Here is a 20,638-nt window from a genome sequence, read left to right on the forward strand (position 1 = left end):
AATTTTATATTGACGCTTTTGGGATCCATGTGGAGATACCGTTTTCTTGCGTTTTTTTTACAATTACATATAAGAAAAGCAACTTTTCATGCTTTCAGATGATCACTTTTCATAAATGATTAATTTACATAACTTCCGTGCAGGAAACGGGACTTCGGTTAGTAAAAGATAGAATTGTTAAAATCAGCATTCTTATACATTTTTGCATGCTATCTTAAAGGTGTCAAGTGTTGCATAAACCGATCAGGTAACTGAGAAGTGGCAGTGATTGCTGCAAACCATTTTAGTTTAACACTACGTTAGAGCACTGAAAACTGTTTAACATTAGCAAGGACAAGATGAACTTTCTCTTAGGAAATAAAAACAGTAATTAGTTCGTAATTTTATTTGTTGTTTTTTGTAAGGAAGTTAAAAACAATTCATTTCCCAGCCTTAGCGTATATAACAAATACAATGTTTAGAATTAATCTAAGACAAATCATATTACAAACAATGAGGGTTAAATTTTCTAAACACGTAAGACAGATAAGAACCTTGGAGTAAAGAGTTATCTCTTTATATCATTATTTTTGAATGAGTATTAAATATCCCGTAATTCATTGTAAAAATAATATACGTATTTGTGTTACTTCATTGGAAGTGTTGGTACACTTGGAAATGTCAATTACATGTGACAAATCCTATACTCATGTAATGACGAAGTATCATCAAATATCAGTATGGTTTACTTTTAATCAGTTGCCCCAAATGAAAAAATTGCAAGTGCAAAGGATAATAGCACATTAAAACATTACAATAATAGCTACAAAAAAATGTTCAGTGGATTTAGTGTTGCAGCAGGTTAGAATCGTCCACTATTACAGATTAAAATCAGAATTCGGATTCAAGCTGTTTAACACTGTAAATTAAAATAGATTTATTTACTATGCTTAGAAAAAAAATTAGAATAAATTGTCTTTTCATTATAACATAAGAAAAGTATTACTATGCACGAATGTCTGATTTTTATCATATTCTTCTGCATATTTTCAGACATTTGATGTACATAATAGATGTAATGCCATAAGATGTGGCGTTCATCTCGTATAGTTATTAATAATTTTATATTTTATTATAGGCTAAAAGGTGCTTCTGTTCAATCTAGCTCCAAGTATTAGGACTGAGCGGTCTTTTGTTATTTTTTATATTGCTTAGATTGGTTTAAGAAATGTATACCTTGTTGTATTTCCCTACAGAGATATTAATATCACTGAATACATCGTTGCCAGAGCGCCCGTTCCACTTCTTAATCTGGCTCTCAGGCAGAAAGGGAGGATGTTAGACACGACAATAAACGTGGAGCCGGGGACGCCCCTGGAAATGTTGATATATCTGGATGAGAAAAGTTCGGGTAGGTTTAAATGCCGTTCTGAATTACTTCAGTGAAGCTTCATATTTCATATCTAGAGTACCACAGTCAAACTCTCAGCGTTATCTAAGTGTTAATGTCAAAGCAATGATAATATCAATGTTTTAAGTATTGTCATACTGGAAGTTGTTTTTTTTTTTATCGATATATCTATTGTTTATTTCACTCGTGTTTGTCTGTCTGACATTTCGTAAAAAAGCAGACTTTATTATTATAATAGATTTTAAAATGTGCGCTTTCCTGAGTAATATTTTATACTATTACTAACGAAATATTTTTCAATCAGACCAGATTTATTGAAAACGTTCTGAGGCTCACATACGAGTTAATTCTGTGGTTAACGCAAATAATCTGTGAAAGTGAAACCAAACAACATTTTAAATCTCTCGGACCAAACTTTTTATAAGATATATTTGATGAACAACAGTTTGAAGATTTTGTGGATGATTCACGCGTGAACGATTCAGTAACAACAAACATAGGCACACCTAAATCACGTAAATACTTCTACTCTTGCTTACGTGGTGTCGTAAGTGGCTCCTCCATAGAGACATTTCTAAACTAAGATTTAATAATGATATCTGCCATTAAATGCTGGTGGTATTTCTACACTCCCGCTTTTTCATGCGTTAAACTATAATACATTTTTAACGATTAAATATTGAATATTAATGAATTAGGACCAATTAATCAGCCTTTCGTCAGATTAGGTAACAAGCCTAAATAAAAGTGATTTATATATCATTCGTCTCACCCATCAGAATTGTTTTACATAAAACAACTACCAGATCTAAAGTTTGAGCTACAATTCAGTGACTGCTGTAATTCAGTGAAGGTTTCATTAACCAAGAAGGTTGTTAAATATCATAAAACGTTTTTCATGTAGAAAATTTTCTTCTTTTTTGCAAGAACTACGTTTCACTGAATGAAACTTGAAAAGTGTAATGCAAATGTAATAACAGCCAGGAATATAAGGAATTATCTGTCTAGAGTAATGAACTACAACATCATTTTTTTTCGTGGATTTCTTAGGCTTTCGAAAACAAAAACAAAAATGTTAAAAGTTAAAAAGATCACAAATTATAATAGTATGAAATTTTCTAGCATCTTACCCGCCCCCTCCCTAGTGTCACGGGCTGCGGATATATAAAGCTAGAAAGAGGGTTTCGATTCCTGTAGTTGTCAGAGCACAAACACCCCTTATGTAGCTTTATACTTAACTTCAAACAAACAATCAATCTCACCTTTGCGTAGAGAGTGAATATGATAAACTAGAATAATTTTGGAGCCTCATCATTACGTCATAGCCCAGGTGACCGCATGTTCTACCTGACAATAAATAGCCTTACAGCGTAATTTCCATTGAAATAGGATATGTTACATGGATTTGTTGTTTAAAGCATACCGCTCTTTCCTGTATGCTTTCAATATTGAAGCTAATATACGAAGAAGACAGTTTTTCAGCGCTAGTTTCAATACTTTGATCACACAAGAATCGACAGACCTGACAGGCACGTTCTTGTATGAAATAGCATGATATACCGGCTTCATTCACCAACTACTACATAAGGTGTGGGAAGTTTGGACAGATATACGTGGTACAAGAAACTTGCCAAATATGACTTTCCAGCTTAAATCCCTTTTTTATATTGTGTGCTGCTATATTTGGCACGTGGATGGCTTTTCCATTGATATTTGTATCTGTAGATTCTCACATTTCATAAGGTGCTACAGTCGCGTTATGACTTTTTACAGGTTTTTCTCTTGATGATTCTGGTGTCCTAAGGTGATTCATATTCCTTTCTTTTCTAATGTGATTGAACACAAAGGTAACCATATCACCAATATTAGGCTAAGTATACTTATTTGCTTTGCTTTTGCAAATTGTAATGGAAAATAGTGAATTTGGTAAAATTAATTTACTGCAGTAGTGACTTAATAGATAAGACCTCTACTTCGTTCAGGGATTAATTCTTTTCTCCAATGTAAGTATACGTTTAGTGAGGAAAAGGAAGACAAATCACAAATAAATTTCAGTATAGTTGTTGAGGTGAAGGACTTTAAATGTTTGTAGAAATGTGTTGTGATGTCATGATGCAACTGGAGTACAAAAAAAGTTCACAGTATAAAAAACTAAACTTTTACTTTTGACAAAAAGCAAAGTTATTATTTACCGCCAGAATTTTTGTCTTTAAAATAGATTTGAAACTATTCAGAGAAACGTTCTTTCAAAGATTTTGGGTATCACTTGTGTTCCTTCTGAACAGCAATCAAATCTGTGGAAGTTTACAGTAATTGTGATATAACGTTATATTCTAGTGTCCTCTTTTGGCAATTTACTGCAATTGTGATTCGACGCTATACTGTAACGTTATTTCCAAGCTTCTTAATTTCTCATGAAATTTTCATATGCAGAGTACTCTAATCAATTTTACCATTAATAAGAAGGCAGAAAAAAATCATTTTTCTAAATAAGTGATGGTTATTGAGAGCTTTGTTATAAACGTATATACACAACGTAACAATCAGCCACAAAGCACGAAACAACTAAGAAAGTATGCTTTCATGATTCCTTTACTTGGAAAAAAGAAAATAGAGGCTACAAAATGTATCTCAGAACGGCTGGTATGGGTATTAACGCTTTTATTGATAAGAATAGAACAACGTTTCGACCTTCATAGGTCATATACGGGTTAAGATGACCTATGAAGGTCGAAACGTTGTTCTATTCTTATCAATAAAAGCGTTAATACCCATACCAGCCGTTCTGAGATACATTTTTATTTCAAGTAGGTTTCTCGTCATCAAGAGGTTACAAACATTTCCACCAATGACAGTAAAATATTAATTGAACACAATTTCAACTCGCTTTGCAGTTTAATTATCACAGGGCTGTTTCTTTATATTACCAAAACATATGTGAAGTTACCATGAACAATCTTTTTTTTTAATGCTAAACATGTGTATATTGTATCATCTAAATTGTTTGAGAAAAAGTATCTTAAATTTTACGTCTAAGCCTAAGGCTCAACTTAAGCGGTTAATATATATTTTTTTTCGAAGTGAATACAAAATGCTATTTTCTAAGACAGGGCCTCTCTTACCTAATTCTTCGAAGGTCCTTGGAATGTCTTTGAAATCAATAATACATAGAAGTAATCAGTTCTGTTACTGTCATTTGGTTAAACATATCTCACCGAAAGAGTACTATACACGAAAATAAAAGAATGAAAATTAGGAGAATAAAGCAGGAAAAAGTAGGGCAAAGCGAGAAGTCAATTTCAGACTGGAAAATATTATTATAGAATTTGCATAGACGTAATTAATGTATAAAAACAGCAGAACAAAAAACGAAGAGCGTCAGTTCTCATTAGAATGAAGAAAAATGAATAAGGATCTCGTTAGAAACATATTTCTTTTTTAAAATTACTCTCATTATGATTTTTATTTTCCGGTTTAACCAGAATATTTTTATTTTCAGTTAGACAGTGATGGCTATAGATCTCAATATTAAGTACTTCATTGTTGTAAGGTTTCGCTACTATTATTTGTTTAATCTTCGATACACGTATGCACGTTGTATAAAACTTTCACACACGTAAGTATATCGCACATCACTTTTATAAAATTCAGTATGTTGTATTTCACTTTGATACACATGAGTTAATTTCATATCACTTTCATACACAAGTGCGTTACCTTGATGCACATAATTATATAATAACTGCTACATACTGATATATGATTATTTTATGAACGGTATGTTTCATTTTCACGTGGCTATTTATTGCTGAAGCGTTTCCTTTTATTTAGGGATGGATATCCAAGTAGTGAATCAGATATTATTTTCTAAATACAAACAGGGTTAAAAGTAATTACTTCAAGAAGTTGTGCTAGTTAAGTGACATCAGCGTAAAATTTCTTTAGTCTTATGTCAGTATATGTAGTAAACATGTTTTGAATCTTAAAGCTTGTTTATAACCTATCAGCGTGGCAAGTATTTTAAATAAATCATTCTATTTAATGTTTGTAACCTGGTACCACAAACTATATTTTTGTACTCAGGTACAACCTCTCAAATTAGTTGCCGGTATTTTTTACTTATAAGTACAAGATGATATCTATCCCCACTGCCCGAATAAGGGCCATATAGCGTGTTTGTTTTTGTTTTTGAATTTCGCACAAAGCTACTCGAGGGCTATCTGTGCTAGCCGTCCCTAATTTAGCAGTGTAAGACTAGAGGGAAGGCAGCTAGTCATCACCACCCACGGCCAACTCTTGGGCTACTCTTTTACCAACGAATAGTGAGATTGACCGTCACATTATAACGCCCCCACGGCTGGGAGGGCGAGCATGTTTGGCGCGACGGGGATGCGAACCCGCGACCCTCAGATTACGAATCGCACGCCTTAACACGCTTGGCCATGCCAGGCCTACCATATAGCGTGAAGACTATTGCAAATTAAATAGAGTTTTAGCTTCAGACATACGGTTTGTAAGAATACAACTGATATTATGGATACTTGAATAATTTATTGTGATTTTATTTTCAGCCACTGTTTGTAATGTTTAATGCTAAAAAGAGTTTATGGATTACAGTAGTGAGATTAATGTTTTCTAAGATTTTATTGTGTCTTGATAAGAGATCCTCATTCTAACTACTTATGTGTTCGATTTGCAAGAGAAAAAATAATTTATTTATTGAGAAATGTTTCAACTTATATCGTGTTCTACGTTTGTTTTATTAGTTTTAATAATTCGTTTGTTGCGTTTATTCTGAAATCAAAATGTAATATACGAGCAAAGAAAAATTATTAGAGAACATTAATCATTAGATATTACTTAGTGCAAAGTAACTGTTTAAGTTTTAATAATTATTTTATTGTGTCTTGATAAGAGATCCTCATTCTAACTACTTATGTGTTCGATTTGCAAGAGAAAAAATATTTTATTTATTGAGAAATGTTTCAACTTATATCATGTTCTACGTTTATTTTAGAAGTTTTAATAATTCGTTTGTTGCGTTTATTCTGAAATCAAAATGTAATATACGAGCAAAGAAAAATTATTAGAGAACATTAATCAGTAGATATTACTTAGTGCAAAGTAACTGTTTAAGAATGTTTTTTTTTCTCTAATAGAAAATTTATGTGCATTTTGAACGTTGAATGTTAAAATACTTTATTTAAAACTTTAATTCACAGAAATTGTACGACATCTGTATTTAAATGATTAATTCCTAAAAACTGTACAGTGGCTATATTTAAATATTTAATTTTCAGGAACTGTACGACTGCGTAATTTAAATATTTAGCTCTTGTAAGCAGTACGACATGTGTATTTAAATGTTGAATTCCTGATAATTGTACAATGGCTGTATTTAAATATTTAGTTCTTGTAAGCAGTACGACATGTGTATTTAAATGTTGAAATCCTGATAATTGTACAGTGGCTGTATTTAAATATTTAGTTCTTGAAAATTATAGGAAAGCTGTATTTAAAATATAAAATTCTTTGGTGGCGTTATTTAAATAAATTTTAGTTCTTGGAAATTCTACGATTTCTTTGTTTACTTTTTCAGATATTTATGGAGTTCTTGCGAGTTATTTGAAAGTCACTGATAGCGCACATAAACAAGAAGAGGTGATTGTTATGAACGGGTAAGAAACAGAATCATCATTGATCAAGAGAGAATGATGAAATACACATGGTCCTCATATGATTTACAATAAACAACTAATGAGTTATAAGAATTTTAATTTCGTAATATGTAATTAAAACGTGTTACATTTCTAAGAGAGGGCGTGGCACGTTTTAAGTGTTTAAATCAGACAATATACAACCAACAATTTCTGTAATTATGCGCATCCTATTATTATTGTTGGGAATAGTGTATTCTGAAGCTCGGTTTGAGAATGTATTTATCGGATGTCAACTAGGAATTTACCCTTATTTGTGATGTACTTGTCTGTAAAAATATCATAACTGTATATATGTTTATATTGTCTTTGTCAACAGAAAATGGAATATACTGTCATAGAAAGAATATTATTCCGTAAACAGTTAAGTTATTCTGCGCATGTTTGTTTTATTCATTGGTTATTGGATGGTTAATATATCAAATGTATCATTATGTAGGACTACTGAACCTCCTGTGTAGCAAAATAAATGTTTATAAAGAAACATTATTCCCTTTCAGCAGAATAGCATCTCACTTCTTATGGCAAGTCTATCTTGGTGTATATATACATGTTGCATCTTAGACGTAAGTTCATCTTCTCTGCCAGTTACAACTGTCGAGTAATATGGCTCTTTAACAATAAGTGTGACACGCCAGCTTTGGTATTGTTGAAAATTTTACTGAATATGTAGTAAAGCGGAATAAGAAGGATTAGAATATAGACAGATACGTTAACCTATTTATCTGTTGGGGCTCTAACGCTGCCAGTTTTCTGTATTCACTTTATTAGTCTTTGTCAGGACTAAACTGTCGAGTGTACACATTTGATGATGATGGATTTGGCGTTGTCAAGATATGGTAAAGAAACATCTATATCGACTAACGAAATCGAGAAATTCTATATATTTATGTCTTCTCGTTTTTCTTTTACTTAATAACAGTAAACGATGTTGTTGTTAGTGCTGTAATTACATTTCCGATTTTTATTCCCTTTCCCTGTAGATGCTCCATTGATTCATACATTTTCGGTAACTTCCACACATCAGATAATGGGGACACGCTGTCGGCCAAGTTCAGAGCCTTCAAGTTTCCTCACTCCAGTTATGTCTTGTTTGTTGGCACCGTCAATGTTTGTCTTAAGAAATGTCAAGGGGTAAGAATTATTTATACTTTTTTGTTGTTGTTATTGCTTTGCGCATTTATGTTATTATTTCCTGGGGTGCAAGGCATGAAGAAGAAGTTTAATAATCAGTCACAGGTAATGTTTAAAGGCTACAGCCTGTTACAGTCTTGGTCAAAATGTTTACATATTTTGTAACAAATAAAATCGTTATTATTAAGATAGAATACAAATATACTTAGTGATGACACACTTATTATTTTAAACATCTACGTGTGTAATTTATATAAGGCTACAGGTTATGTTCATATCATGAACGATTTACCAGATTTTACCAGACACTGTACGAAGATGCGATTAAGTATTTCACCTATCACTTGAAGTAAACTTACTAAAATGCATACATATATATATATAGATGAAACGTAATATAATAAATGGCGTCTGTAACCTTATATCGGTTCATATCAAACACTCAGTACTTGGTTCGACTCGTACTGTAGTAACCTCCGCAAAGAGATACGGGACACTGCCAATGCTATTATTGTTGTAACCTAGAATGATTTCATTGCAACTTGTTTTTAGAAAGCGTTGCACATTAGCTACAGTAGCTGGTTTGAGGTCATCATTAGTAATTTTCTAACTTAGTTTTGTTCAAAAGTTCTCAGCGGGATTACAATGTGGAGACATTGCTGACTATGGCAATCCTTTAAAGACCTGGTCCATCAAACCAAAAACAGAATTCATCTAAAAATATGACATGTCGCCACTTAGCGTGTTATCCTACCCAAATAACACGATGACGATGGAAGATTCTAGTTATTATTGGTTTGCTTTTTGTTTTGTTTGTTTGGGAATTTCGCACAAAGCTACTCGAGGGCTATCTGTGCTAGCCGTCCCTAATTTAGCAGTGTAAGACTAGAGGGAAGGCAGCTAGTCATCACCACCCACCGCCAACTCTTGGGCTACTCTTTACCAACGAATAGTGGGATTGACCGTCACATTATACACCCCCACGGCTGGGAGGGCGAGCATGTTTAGCGCGACGCGGGCGCGAACCCGCGACCCTCGGATTACGAGTCACACGCCTTACGCGCTAGGCCATGCCGGGCCATTGGTTTGCAGATAGTCGTTCTTGTAAAATAACTATTTGGTCAGTCTTCTATTCACTGTCCTTCTGGACTCCCTGGAATGAATCTGTTCATGCCAATCTTGTCGTAAGATGTTCCAAGACTTCTTTCCACCTTGATGTGTTAACGTGATTAAAACACTGCGATTTCGCACACAAGTTTTTTGGCTTCTGTCAGTAGAATTTCCTGAAACAGCGTTTCCTGTAGTCCGATGACGTTTCACGATTCTGGATGCAGTACGCTGTGAGTACCCTACTGTTTTGGGGATGCCCGTTTGCATCATACCTTTTCTTGACAATCGAACAATTTGACGCCCTGTAACTTTTGCTGCGTGACAAGACACGGCTCTACACTAAATACAAAGAAACTGCCGAAACAAATAGTTCATATGTTGCAAAAATAATTATACTAAAATCACTAAAATGATGTGTATATGTGTGTTTTGATAAACAAATACTTAAAACACTCTATGTCGACCAGTATAAGATTTCTTACAACTCATATATTTGAGTGGTAACACAGAAAGTATTCTATGCTACCACTCAGGCATTTACTCGATAACTACTACAAGCATATAAAACAGTATGGAAGCATTTTGACCGAGACTGTATTTCTGAATAAAATCGTGTTATTTCATCATAAATAATCAATATAATGTATTATTTATTCAGTCATAAATATGCATTACCACTTACATGTATAAATCAGGATTGATAGATTAAGGTTAATAAACAGTAAATCTTCAGTTGTACGCCACGTGGTTCTAAGTTTAAACAAAAAATTGTTTGTGATAAGCTATTTTTTTCTAAATATTTTAATATCTCAGAAATATTCTTAACATAACTATAACGGACTTATGACGTATAATTCACAATCGAGTGTAGTGTTATCTCTCTCTTACCTCCTAATAGGCATAGACATTTTTATAGAAAGACCATAAAGCAGTTTACATTCAAAGAAATATTTCCATTACACTATAAGATGTAGTAGGTTTTACACGAAAGGCCGGAAAACAGTATTTTTATTATTTGATCGTAAATATTTTATTTCACTAGTATTTACCATAAAGGGAAGTAAGAAAATTGATAGCTCATCTTGTTTAACGTGAGTTAGTCAACGCTATTTACATTATTATCTGTGAATAGTGTATGTTGGTCCCCAGGTGACTCAACGGTAAACCCGACCACTTATTATGCTGAAATTCAGCGTTTGGTTCCCACACGCAAACATCAAGGTTATTGTGCATTTGTGTGCTAAAACACACAAACTGTTTGTCTATATATTGTTAAGTTTACATAATGGGACATTTATGCTACGCCCAAAACAGACATTGATTTCAACGTTACAAACCCTCAGACATGCTCCTGAATCACAGGGTAATCAAAACAAGCAAATTTTCTGTAAGCATTACTCAAGTGACTGTGTATCAACAATAGATACCTAATTCTTTATAAACAGTACTGACTTAACTTTGTGACAACGGTAGGTATTTAATTGTGTATCGACAGTAGATACTTATTTATAAACAGTGCTGACTTAACTTTGTGACAACGGTAGATATTTGTGTATCAACAATACTACTTGTCTCAAACGTTTGTAGCTCTTTAATCTAATACAATAATGTAGTTTTCCTTATCATTACCGTTGTTGTTAGTTTTTGTAGTAAAACTTCTTAGCGAATACGTTTCTGTTCAACATTTTTATCCACGTTGCCCAAACATATCTTTAGCTTTTATGTTATTCAAGAAGAATGTGACATATCAGTTAAAACATGCACAAGTTTCTAAAAATGGTAATGTATCTGTATAACTTGGTAACCTGTCGTTGAGTGAAGAGAGCTTAAGTGTTATTTTGAAACACACAAACTACAAATTACCAGGTTCAATTTGATTAATTTTGAAAAAGAACAACATTTGTATTGAATTATGAATTCATGTACAAAGTGTAACTAACTCGTTTTGTCTTACAACTCGAATTTGATTCTCTATTCATAAGATACGATTTTGTACAACTTTTTTGCATAATATTTTTCATTCATTTACCAGTTATGTCTCTAAGAAGTGTATTAGACATGCTACATTACTTTCTAATTTGATTATAAAATTATTAGATGATATGCCATACATACTTATGGTAATACGGGCTGGTTTTATCACTGTTACGTTATATCTTAATGGTTATTTACACGTATTTATATTGTCTTTATTAGTATTATGCAATAGAGAAAATTGAGACTTAAATAAACATGTGTTTAAAAATCCTAAAAGTAGGTATTTTTGTCAAAAGATATTATTTTGATTTAAATATCGAGAAACATAATATTATTATGTTATAGATAAAGTATTTTTTTGCTAACTGTTTCTTAATAGTTTATTGTTTTCAGTCTTGTGGAATCATAAAACTTATTACATTATTACAACTATAATTCTTTCGGAAAAGATACCAAAATAAGAGCTTCGTAATTTTTGGTATTAAAAAAGACAACAGACTATTCAGATTGAAAATATTCCGCCATAGAAATCTTTTAAAAGGTATCCAAAACACAATGAAATTAAAGACATTTTTATTTTGTGATGAGTGATCTTTCCGGACTGTTTAATAAAAATCAACATTTATCATATAGTTGAACAATAGTTAGCTTCTGTTTGACAGACACGTATTTTCGTTTTTCAAGCTATAAACATCCGACTTTGATCATTAGATTTGTGTAACTCTTGTTTCAACCTTCACTCCTTTACTGAAATATTTCAGAATCAGAATATTTCTCTTTTTCTGTAGCAAGTTGACAAAAGACGGAGTTGTCTTCTAATTAGTTCTCGTATTTTGAATTTCTTCCATTTTGTTGTATTATAATTACAAGTATTATGGATCGTTTCTCTTATAAACATTTATAAATTATTATTGTAAAGTTATTGTATTTAATCTTTATTTTAATTCAGCGTTTGTATATTTTTTAATTTCAGATTCTTTGTGGAAACGATCAGTATGGTTTTGGTAGAAAGAAAAGAGAAATTCCTGATGAACTACCTTCAGACCCAAACAAGATGTTTGAGGTAGAAATGACGGCATTTTTAAAGGTTGATTACGATAAAATTCACTTCGCTGGAAATAAAGGTTTGTATTCTTCTTCCGTATTCGAAATATTAGACTTTGTTCTAAAAAATAAAGATTTTCACATACTTTACAAATTTTATTACAAAATATATTTAAATATTCTTATAATAACCTAAAACCAAATACATTTTATATATTTCTCATAAAACCTGACCATTAACATGTTAATTCGAATAATAAACAAATTGAACTACGATATATTTTACATGTGAAAAAAATCGGTTAACTATCGCTTGATGTTTAAGATTAGTACAATGTTCATGATACAGTGTCAGACAGTAAATAAGACAGTGTTGGAGTGTTATTTGCGCTAATGGATAAAACAAAAGCGTATTTAAAGCAATCCTGCTTTATTGATAATCCTAAATGTGGATAAAGTCACTTTGCAATGAAACTTTAAAGAATAGTTGAAACTACTACAACGTCATAGTTTATTCTTGTTGCTCACAATAGATTGGTTGTGAAGTATTTTGAAATTTTAATCACGCCCTCCAAAAATTCGTCAAAGAATGATTTTAATTAGAAGCGTTAAGATATTTACTTTTTGTTTGTTTTTGTTTTCTTCGGTTGTCTGGAGATCGATAGATCACTTGACCTCATGTATACATCCGGAAAAAATTACATGTTAAGCATTCTCGTTAAATGTAAAAGAAAGTTTAAGTAACAAAACTGTTCTTACTGGAATGTGCTGTCAAACATAGTTTATAATCTAATAATTTTTAACTATCTTAAAAAAATATGCGTTGTTCGTTGCTGTTCCCAGTGGGGATATCGCAACCTCAGTTTTTAATTTTTTTATAAATCTTGAACTTACGCTAACCCACCGAATTTTGTGTATTGGAAGGAGGGTGAAACTTTTAACATCTGAAACCCATTTGAACCAATCATTGGTACAGATAAAGTACTCTTTAAACAATTTATATTTTAACATTTTTTTATATGAGAAAGTGACGTAAAACATAAAATATTAAATAGAAAATGCGTATTTAACATACTGTATTTTTCTATTTTCTTAGTTAAAAACAGCAATTATAAGAATACTTATAAAAAGAATAAAAAAGTAAAAAGTTAATACATTTGATATCTGTTTTGAAATCCCTGTTTTTTACTGCATAATCTTATGTATTTTAAAGCAAAAAACGACATAATTTGTGTTGGTTAGTCAATAAAGATTATCTTCTTTTAGGAAAACTATCAAGTTCGTTCGATAAAGAAGAAAAACAGATTTCGGATCAACCAGAAACCAACCAACTTCCCTACGTTCAAGGCGCAGGTTCAGGTTCAACTAAGATATCGTCTTTATCTTCTGTCATGATTCTTGTTACAACAATTATTTTTCTGACACAATAACGGCGTTGTAACCTTGGCATATAACGTCTTTGGAGTTGTTTGTTTGTTTTTTTCTCATATATGTTGCACATTACCTTGATCACAAGACTATTTTTTCAGCAGAAATAAGTCATGGTGGTGTTCAACTGTAATAATTTGTTGAGGATGGTGCTAAGGAATTCTGCCGCTGTATGATTTCTTTCGTCTTCCTTAAGGGTCTAATTACCTCTGTGAAAGGTTTTTGCAGTTTGTTGTTAACAACAAGAAAACAAGGATCCAGAGCTTGTATCACATAATGAAAATTTCTCCAGATGGTATACTCTACTAGTGGGTGATTTCATCTCTTTCGTTGGTATAAAAACTGTATAGTCATATTCAGGTGTTATCAGATTCATCGGATAAGGCTTCACAAAACCCAGTTTTACAAGATATGCTGGGAGATGCTTATAAAAACTGGAATTTTGAAATTATGTAGTAAACAAGAAACATTACAGATATTCTGCTGTTGATGTCCTCTGTGACACTGGCACGACTGTCTTACGTAAGTGGATTTTTTTTCCTATCGTTTCTCTGTCAAACCTAAAATGAAGTGTGTATTATGGAACTGTTAACTAAGTTTTGTGACGCTTATATTGCTGGATAAAATAGCTTAAAATTACAGCAAAGAACTGTAACACTTTGGAAATGTTTACTGACCTAGAAGTTGCGTTATCTTTAACATTATGTTTAATCTTTAGAAGAAGAATAAATTGTTGTAAAACCAGAAAATAATGCAAATACTTTATTAACATAGGATTGCTTTGAATAAATTTAAATATCTTCTCATCTCATACGTGCTTCAATACGGCATTTTAGTTATTACAATCATTTTTCTTTTTGCTCTTATCTTTCTTCTTTCAGATAACATTAAAACTCGAACTTATAATTGTTTCTATGCTAGGTTTGGTTTTTGTATTGACTATAAAGTATGTTTTTCATAATAATTTGCCTTGTTAACTTTGCTAAATTACATTTGTTAACTTCACAAATTCGACTTGTTAACCATGTAATAAGTACGTTAAATTACACTATTTTAATATATATTGAAGTTCTTGTGATTTGTCTAATTTAGTTGGAATAAAACTACACTGAAGAATTTGTGCTAGGTGAAAATTAAAATAGGAGGTTTCATAATATCAATTATCGTCCTTATAAGAATGTTAATGTACGATTTTAGGTTGAAACTAAATGAATTATTTCTAGATTAGAGGTTATGCATATCTGTTTTTTTTTAGAATTTAATTTAAATAATTAACCAGACAGTTGATGAGGTAGATTTTTCGATTGTTTCTTAAATGTTAAAATTCAGAGAACTGTATGTAGTTTGAATATACATTGTTATTGACGTTTTAAGAAGCCCGTATAACACTATCATATAATATTAAACTTAACAAATTTGGTTTCTGATATATGATAGGCACAGAAAGTATCAGATAGTAGCTAAGATTTGTAATTTTTATTGGTAGTTTAAGAAATCAGTTACACATTCAACTGTATCATATATATAAACGATTATCATAAGCACTTTTTTGTATTTCTTCAAATACTTTCAAAGCTAAAACTGAGCAATTGTTTTAATCTAAAATTATTTAGACTTTGAAAACATGTTAAAGGAATTACAAGAGTTTGGGTCATTATTTCTTTCTTTTTTTCATTGCTATTTTAAACAAATAAATGTTTTAAACCAGCCTAACATATTTCAATTTCCAAAGTTCAGTTTATTATTATCTTTGTACGGAATCACACTGTTGAAACTTATGTGTTGCTGCTTAGAAACATAAGTTACTGCAATTGGGTTATTACGAGTGGGTTCAAAGTTTTTGATAGCTTGGGACAAAATGGATAACTTTCATTTAGTGGAAACTACTCTTTGCCTATTTTTGGAAGTACTGAATGATCTGTTGTATTGTGAAAGCTCTAGAAATAAATATTTCTGGCTTAAATACGTTTCATTTGCCATTTAGTTTTCAGATCTGGCCGACAAATACACTGACTTCTAGTCTGAAAACACGACATTATGTGTGCATTACACAACAAATAAAGAAAGAGAAATGTTTTGTTATATTACTGTCTTGAGTACTGATATATATTTTAAGGTATGATATATACACAATGATATTCTTGAATTGTGTTATCAAAGCTTACACTATGCTTGTTCATTCGTTTAAAACTATGTGTGCGAATGTAGTTTTTTACAAGGTAATAGCACCATATAGAGAACGTTGCTGCTTATGTTTAATTTTTAGTCTCTTTTTCCAACTAAAATAAATCTCAGATACGAATATGACGTACAGTTTAATTATATAAGTTGCTAAGTATTTTCATAATATAAAAAAAGCCATTCACTTTTATATATCGTTTACTCTTTTGAAAAAAAAAAGTAGATATAAATGAAAAACGTTGACGTTTTATATTTTTCAAAATGAAATGCAGAAAACATCTATGTGGAAATTTTGTAAAGTTCTTTTATTACTTAAGATCGTGTAAAAAATTCAACATAAGTAACTATTTGGCTAATAAGACTTTCCGTAATAGATGGTAGAACAACCACGACAGAAGAGCTTAAACCAGATTTATAGTTATTTCTCTCAAAGTAACGTGAAATAGACGTGTGCGAATATTTTCCTTAGTATTGACCGTGTCCAGTGTAACCACGGGTAACTCGTTCCGGCTGGGACTGAATGAGTTTTCTCGCTTGGATTGTTATGTGGGATTTGACGAGAACTTCGAAGACATTGGTGTTGGCAGATCATTAGACAGAGAGCATGGAGGTCACTAGATTCAACCACTTGAAATAATGTGTTCAATTCTGGTATAAAAGTTATTTTAATTTGGAATCTTTTTCTTTCCTTACGTCGTTTCATGCGCAACGTCTACATACAATGTTTTAGTGAACAAAAGAAAAAAATATTTTGTAGACAAAACACTAAATATATAAACTTTATCATATTCAGAGTAAATACGTTTTTTTTCTAAATCAAATACATAGTTTTCTAACAAAGAATGTCAATATAAGTTATTGAAAATAATGTGTCTGCTTTACAAAATGCTTTAATTTTCGAAATCACTCAGGAACAAGCGTAAATAATTTTACGAAAAATAACACTACCCTCCGGTTGAAAGTAATTCACGTACTTCTGGGGATTTATGTAATTCACTAATAATTAATTCATTTCTTGTTCATTTATACTAATCCACTGGTAACTGCAACTTATTTTGACTACACAAAATTTCTGCAGATTTAAATACATTTACGACTAGTCTATTTTTATGGTGCCAACGTTTCAGTGTAATGAGAAACGATGAAGTATATTTATAATCTAATGTTGCATTCCAAGTAAAAGATATTTTGTTATGGCTGACAAGTATCCATAATTGGTATATTAGTACACAAATATAATATATAAAACGACTTATTTTGGTTGTTAATATTAAATAGACTATTGATAAATTAGTCATTTTAAATATGACCAACATTACATATAACATGTGCTAAATGGAAACTTAGCTAGAAGTAATGTAGTTTTCCATTGATTTCTTTTAACATACTTGGTGGTAAGCAAGAAGATACCTTTTAGGATACGGTAGAAAAATGACATTTTTATATGAAATACTTAACTTAATTATCAAGAAAAGATAACTATTAATTGCACAAATATTTAAAACATGCAAATTCCGGTTATAACAAGTTAATGCCCGCATACATTAATTTTCCACATCTGAGTTTGATATTTGTAAATGTCTATTTTATGTAATTACTTCTGAAATTTCCGCTAAGCTGTTGAACCAAATAAAAGATGTTAGCCCATGAAAACAACAGATTTCAATGTACTATATCAGTAATGGTTATGCTCTAGAATCAGAATAAAACAATTTAAAACTAGTAATAAAGCTTATCACGTGGTGAGCAGAGAATGACAGCAACGTAAATCCTGATTGAGGACAAGCCTGAAGTTGACAACAGCTGCAGCCAGATCAAGTAAGGATTTGAAGTCTGTGTGCAGGTTATCCGCTATACGAAAAGAGCGCTTTTATTTAAAGGGTATCCTCTTAGAATTCGAGCTGTTTAATGGAATATTGTGATATTATAATAGAATTCAGAGCATCAGCAGTATAAAAAAGGTAGCATTTTAACTGGTACCACCTAGCTATGACAGGACTTTTCAAGTATCCATGCTGTATGTTTGTCGATAAATCTCACCAGCTGCCGTCTGTAGCATCTCCTTGTCACGTCCTTCATACACTGTTGTGCTTCTGGTATAGCAAAATGTACAATTAACTCCTGTCATTCTACAAAATAATTAAGTGGTTCAATACTAAACATACATGTTTATTACACTGTTAAGGAACATGAATGTAAATAAATTACTTTTTTGCACAGTGTTACAGAAACTTATAATAGTGTTGTTCTTATAACATAACAAATATATAGTCCAAAGCTCGGATCGGAAATATGTGGTAAATATTTTTCTGAAGCATGGACGGATCACTAATATTTACGTCTGAAATGATTTCCTCAAGATAATTATTTAGATCAATGGGTTTCTTAAAATCAGCAAAAAGCTCTTCATGATTAGACCCAAGATAATTTAGTTACACATAATTATACGGTACAGCAAAAAATAATAGTTAAAATACTATGACAAGTTTCTGGTTTTGAAAATATTTGCATGTTAATCGCAATATATTATATAACGTTTTTAATCCCGTAACAAAGCTTGAGGCGATACATAAACAACTACGAAAACTAAACACCGCTGTTGTTATGGGAAGACAGAATTAATAAGGTTAAAACATGCGTGACGGAACATTTTAGTTTTGCATTTGCTTACTTTCAATTATATTCTAGCTTTAATCTTGTGAGCATAACTCCAAAAGTCCCGGAAAAGCAAAAGCGATCAGTACAAATCATGATATAAGTTCTGTGAGGTATAATCTAAAGAAGTAAAGACACGAAATTGTGCTGTTAGGAAGATGGACGTAATTTACGTCCGCTCCGTAAAAATAAAAACTCATAAGAAGACAAACGATGATTGATATTAGAGCTAGAGATCTCACGGCATATTCTTACTCGTACCTAGAATTTCTTCATGTGTTTGTTCGCATTTCACGAGCAAAAAAAAACCCATCATGATTACGTAATGTTTGTCGTTTCATATTCTACTGAAATGTGGGTTAGCCGCAAATAGTGTGAAATTTCATAGCAAGTATTAATTAAAATAACAAAACCTGCCGTCTACAAGTACAAAGTGAATGTTTCTGAATGAATTTTTAAAAATAATTTGAATTAATAATGTTGTATTTTGTTTTTCATGTTTGATAGCTACATCCTAGCTATGTTAGCCGAATTTTACAATACAACATTCCCATGTTTATATCTCTCTTTGTTTTAACTGTTATTTGAATCAAGAAAAGAGGATTTTTACGAAATTCACGTAAAATAAACATTTTTCTGACCTGCTGTAGCTCTCAACAGTCCAATTATGTAACTAACGACTGTTGTGACAAAACCCTGATTTCAAGGTCCCATTGCCTGCAAAAACGCACTCCGCACTTTAAAATACCCTAGTGCGCTGAAAGAGTAACAGCCAAATCCAAGTAATCGTTTTGAAAACCAGTCCAAGAGCTGGCGGTGAGGATTGGTGACCAGCTGCTTTTATCCTATCAATCCAGAATTAGGATCGGCTGTTAGGAGGTAGACCTCGTGTAGCTTTGCTTAAACTTTCTGAAACAAAGTAAATCAATGCTAAGGAACTTTGTAGTGAATCATTACATCAATGAGTTATCTACAGCTTTAGTTGAAAACTTAAATGAAAAGAAACTGCGAAATGAAATTGGAAATATTTTCATTGGAAATAGTCTACCTTCGCTGTTTGTAGAGAAGTAATTATTTGGTTTCGACAACGATACCACTGAACTTAGTCCTTCAACATCCTGTGAATTCACGTTTTTTCGAGTGGAACTTGTGGGAATGGAACACCGTCTTCCCGCTTCTTGGTTCGTAAAGATTCGAAATTTGTACGTAAGACCACTTGAGACACGAAGTTGGTAATTCTACAGAGATTCGATACTGCACTAAGATAACTTAGTTTTCTCTATTGGTTTTTAATTTTTATTTATCTTGACAAACAAAACTAATCTTTATAAGTATATTTGCTTATTTTTTATCTCAACATTCAAACTAATTTGTTTGTTTTTTTTATTTCGGGCAAAGCTACAAGGAGACTATCGGCGCCAGTTGTCGTTAATTTAGCAGCATAAGTCTAGAGGAAAGGCAACAAGTCATATCCACCCACCACCAACTTTTGGGCTGCTCTTTTACCAACGAATAGTGGTATTGACTGTCATTTCATAACGTCCCCATGGCTAGAACGTTTGACATGACGGGTAAACGTTTGAGCCCGCAATCCTCAGATTGCGAGACGAGCGCCCTAACCACCTACAAACTAGAATTATTTATGTCATTTTTATTCTACTGTGTATGTTAATGTTCATAGGATTTTATATCTTTCTTAGTCATACAATTAAAACTAGTCTTTATAGATTTTTTAATTTTCTGTATCTCACCATAAAACTAGTCTTCATAGGTTTTTAATTTCCTGTATCTTACCATAAGACTTTATAGGATTTTTAATTTTCTGTATCTTACCGCAAAACTAGTCTTTATAGGTATTTTTAATTTTCTGTATCATGCCATAAGAGTAGTCTTCATACGTTTTTTTTTTTAATTTTCTGTATCTTACCATCAGACTAGTCTTTATAGGTTTTTAATTTTCTATATCTTACCATAAGACGAGTCTTTATACGTTTTTTTATTT

At 31.7% G+C, this 20,638-nt stretch overlaps 1 protein-coding gene across 1 annotated transcript in view; it reads left to right on the top strand.

Moving 5' to 3' along the window:
- LOC143232100 (uncharacterized) overlaps positions 1-15,763 on the top strand; it is a 128,768-nt gene extending 113,005 nt beyond the window's left edge. Inside the window, exons 5-9 of the mRNA XM_076467174.1 lie at positions 1,236-1,390; positions 6,990-7,068; positions 8,091-8,241; positions 12,302-12,452; positions 13,639-15,763. Coding sequence (XP_076323289.1) covers positions 1,236-1,390; positions 6,990-7,068; positions 8,091-8,241; positions 12,302-12,452; positions 13,639-13,802 — 700 coding nt within the window. The 3' untranslated portion in view covers positions 13,803-15,763. The remainder of the gene's footprint in view (positions 1-1,235; positions 1,391-6,989; positions 7,069-8,090; positions 8,242-12,301; positions 12,453-13,638) is intronic.
- The last annotated feature ends 4,875 nt before the right edge of the window (positions 15,764-20,638 follow it).

This window comes from Tachypleus tridentatus, chromosome 11 (assembly GCF_004210375.1).
Source record: "Tachypleus tridentatus isolate NWPU-2018 chromosome 11, ASM421037v1, whole genome shotgun sequence".
In the NCBI taxonomy this organism is placed as follows: domain Eukaryota; kingdom Metazoa; phylum Arthropoda; class Merostomata; order Xiphosura; family Limulidae; genus Tachypleus; species Tachypleus tridentatus.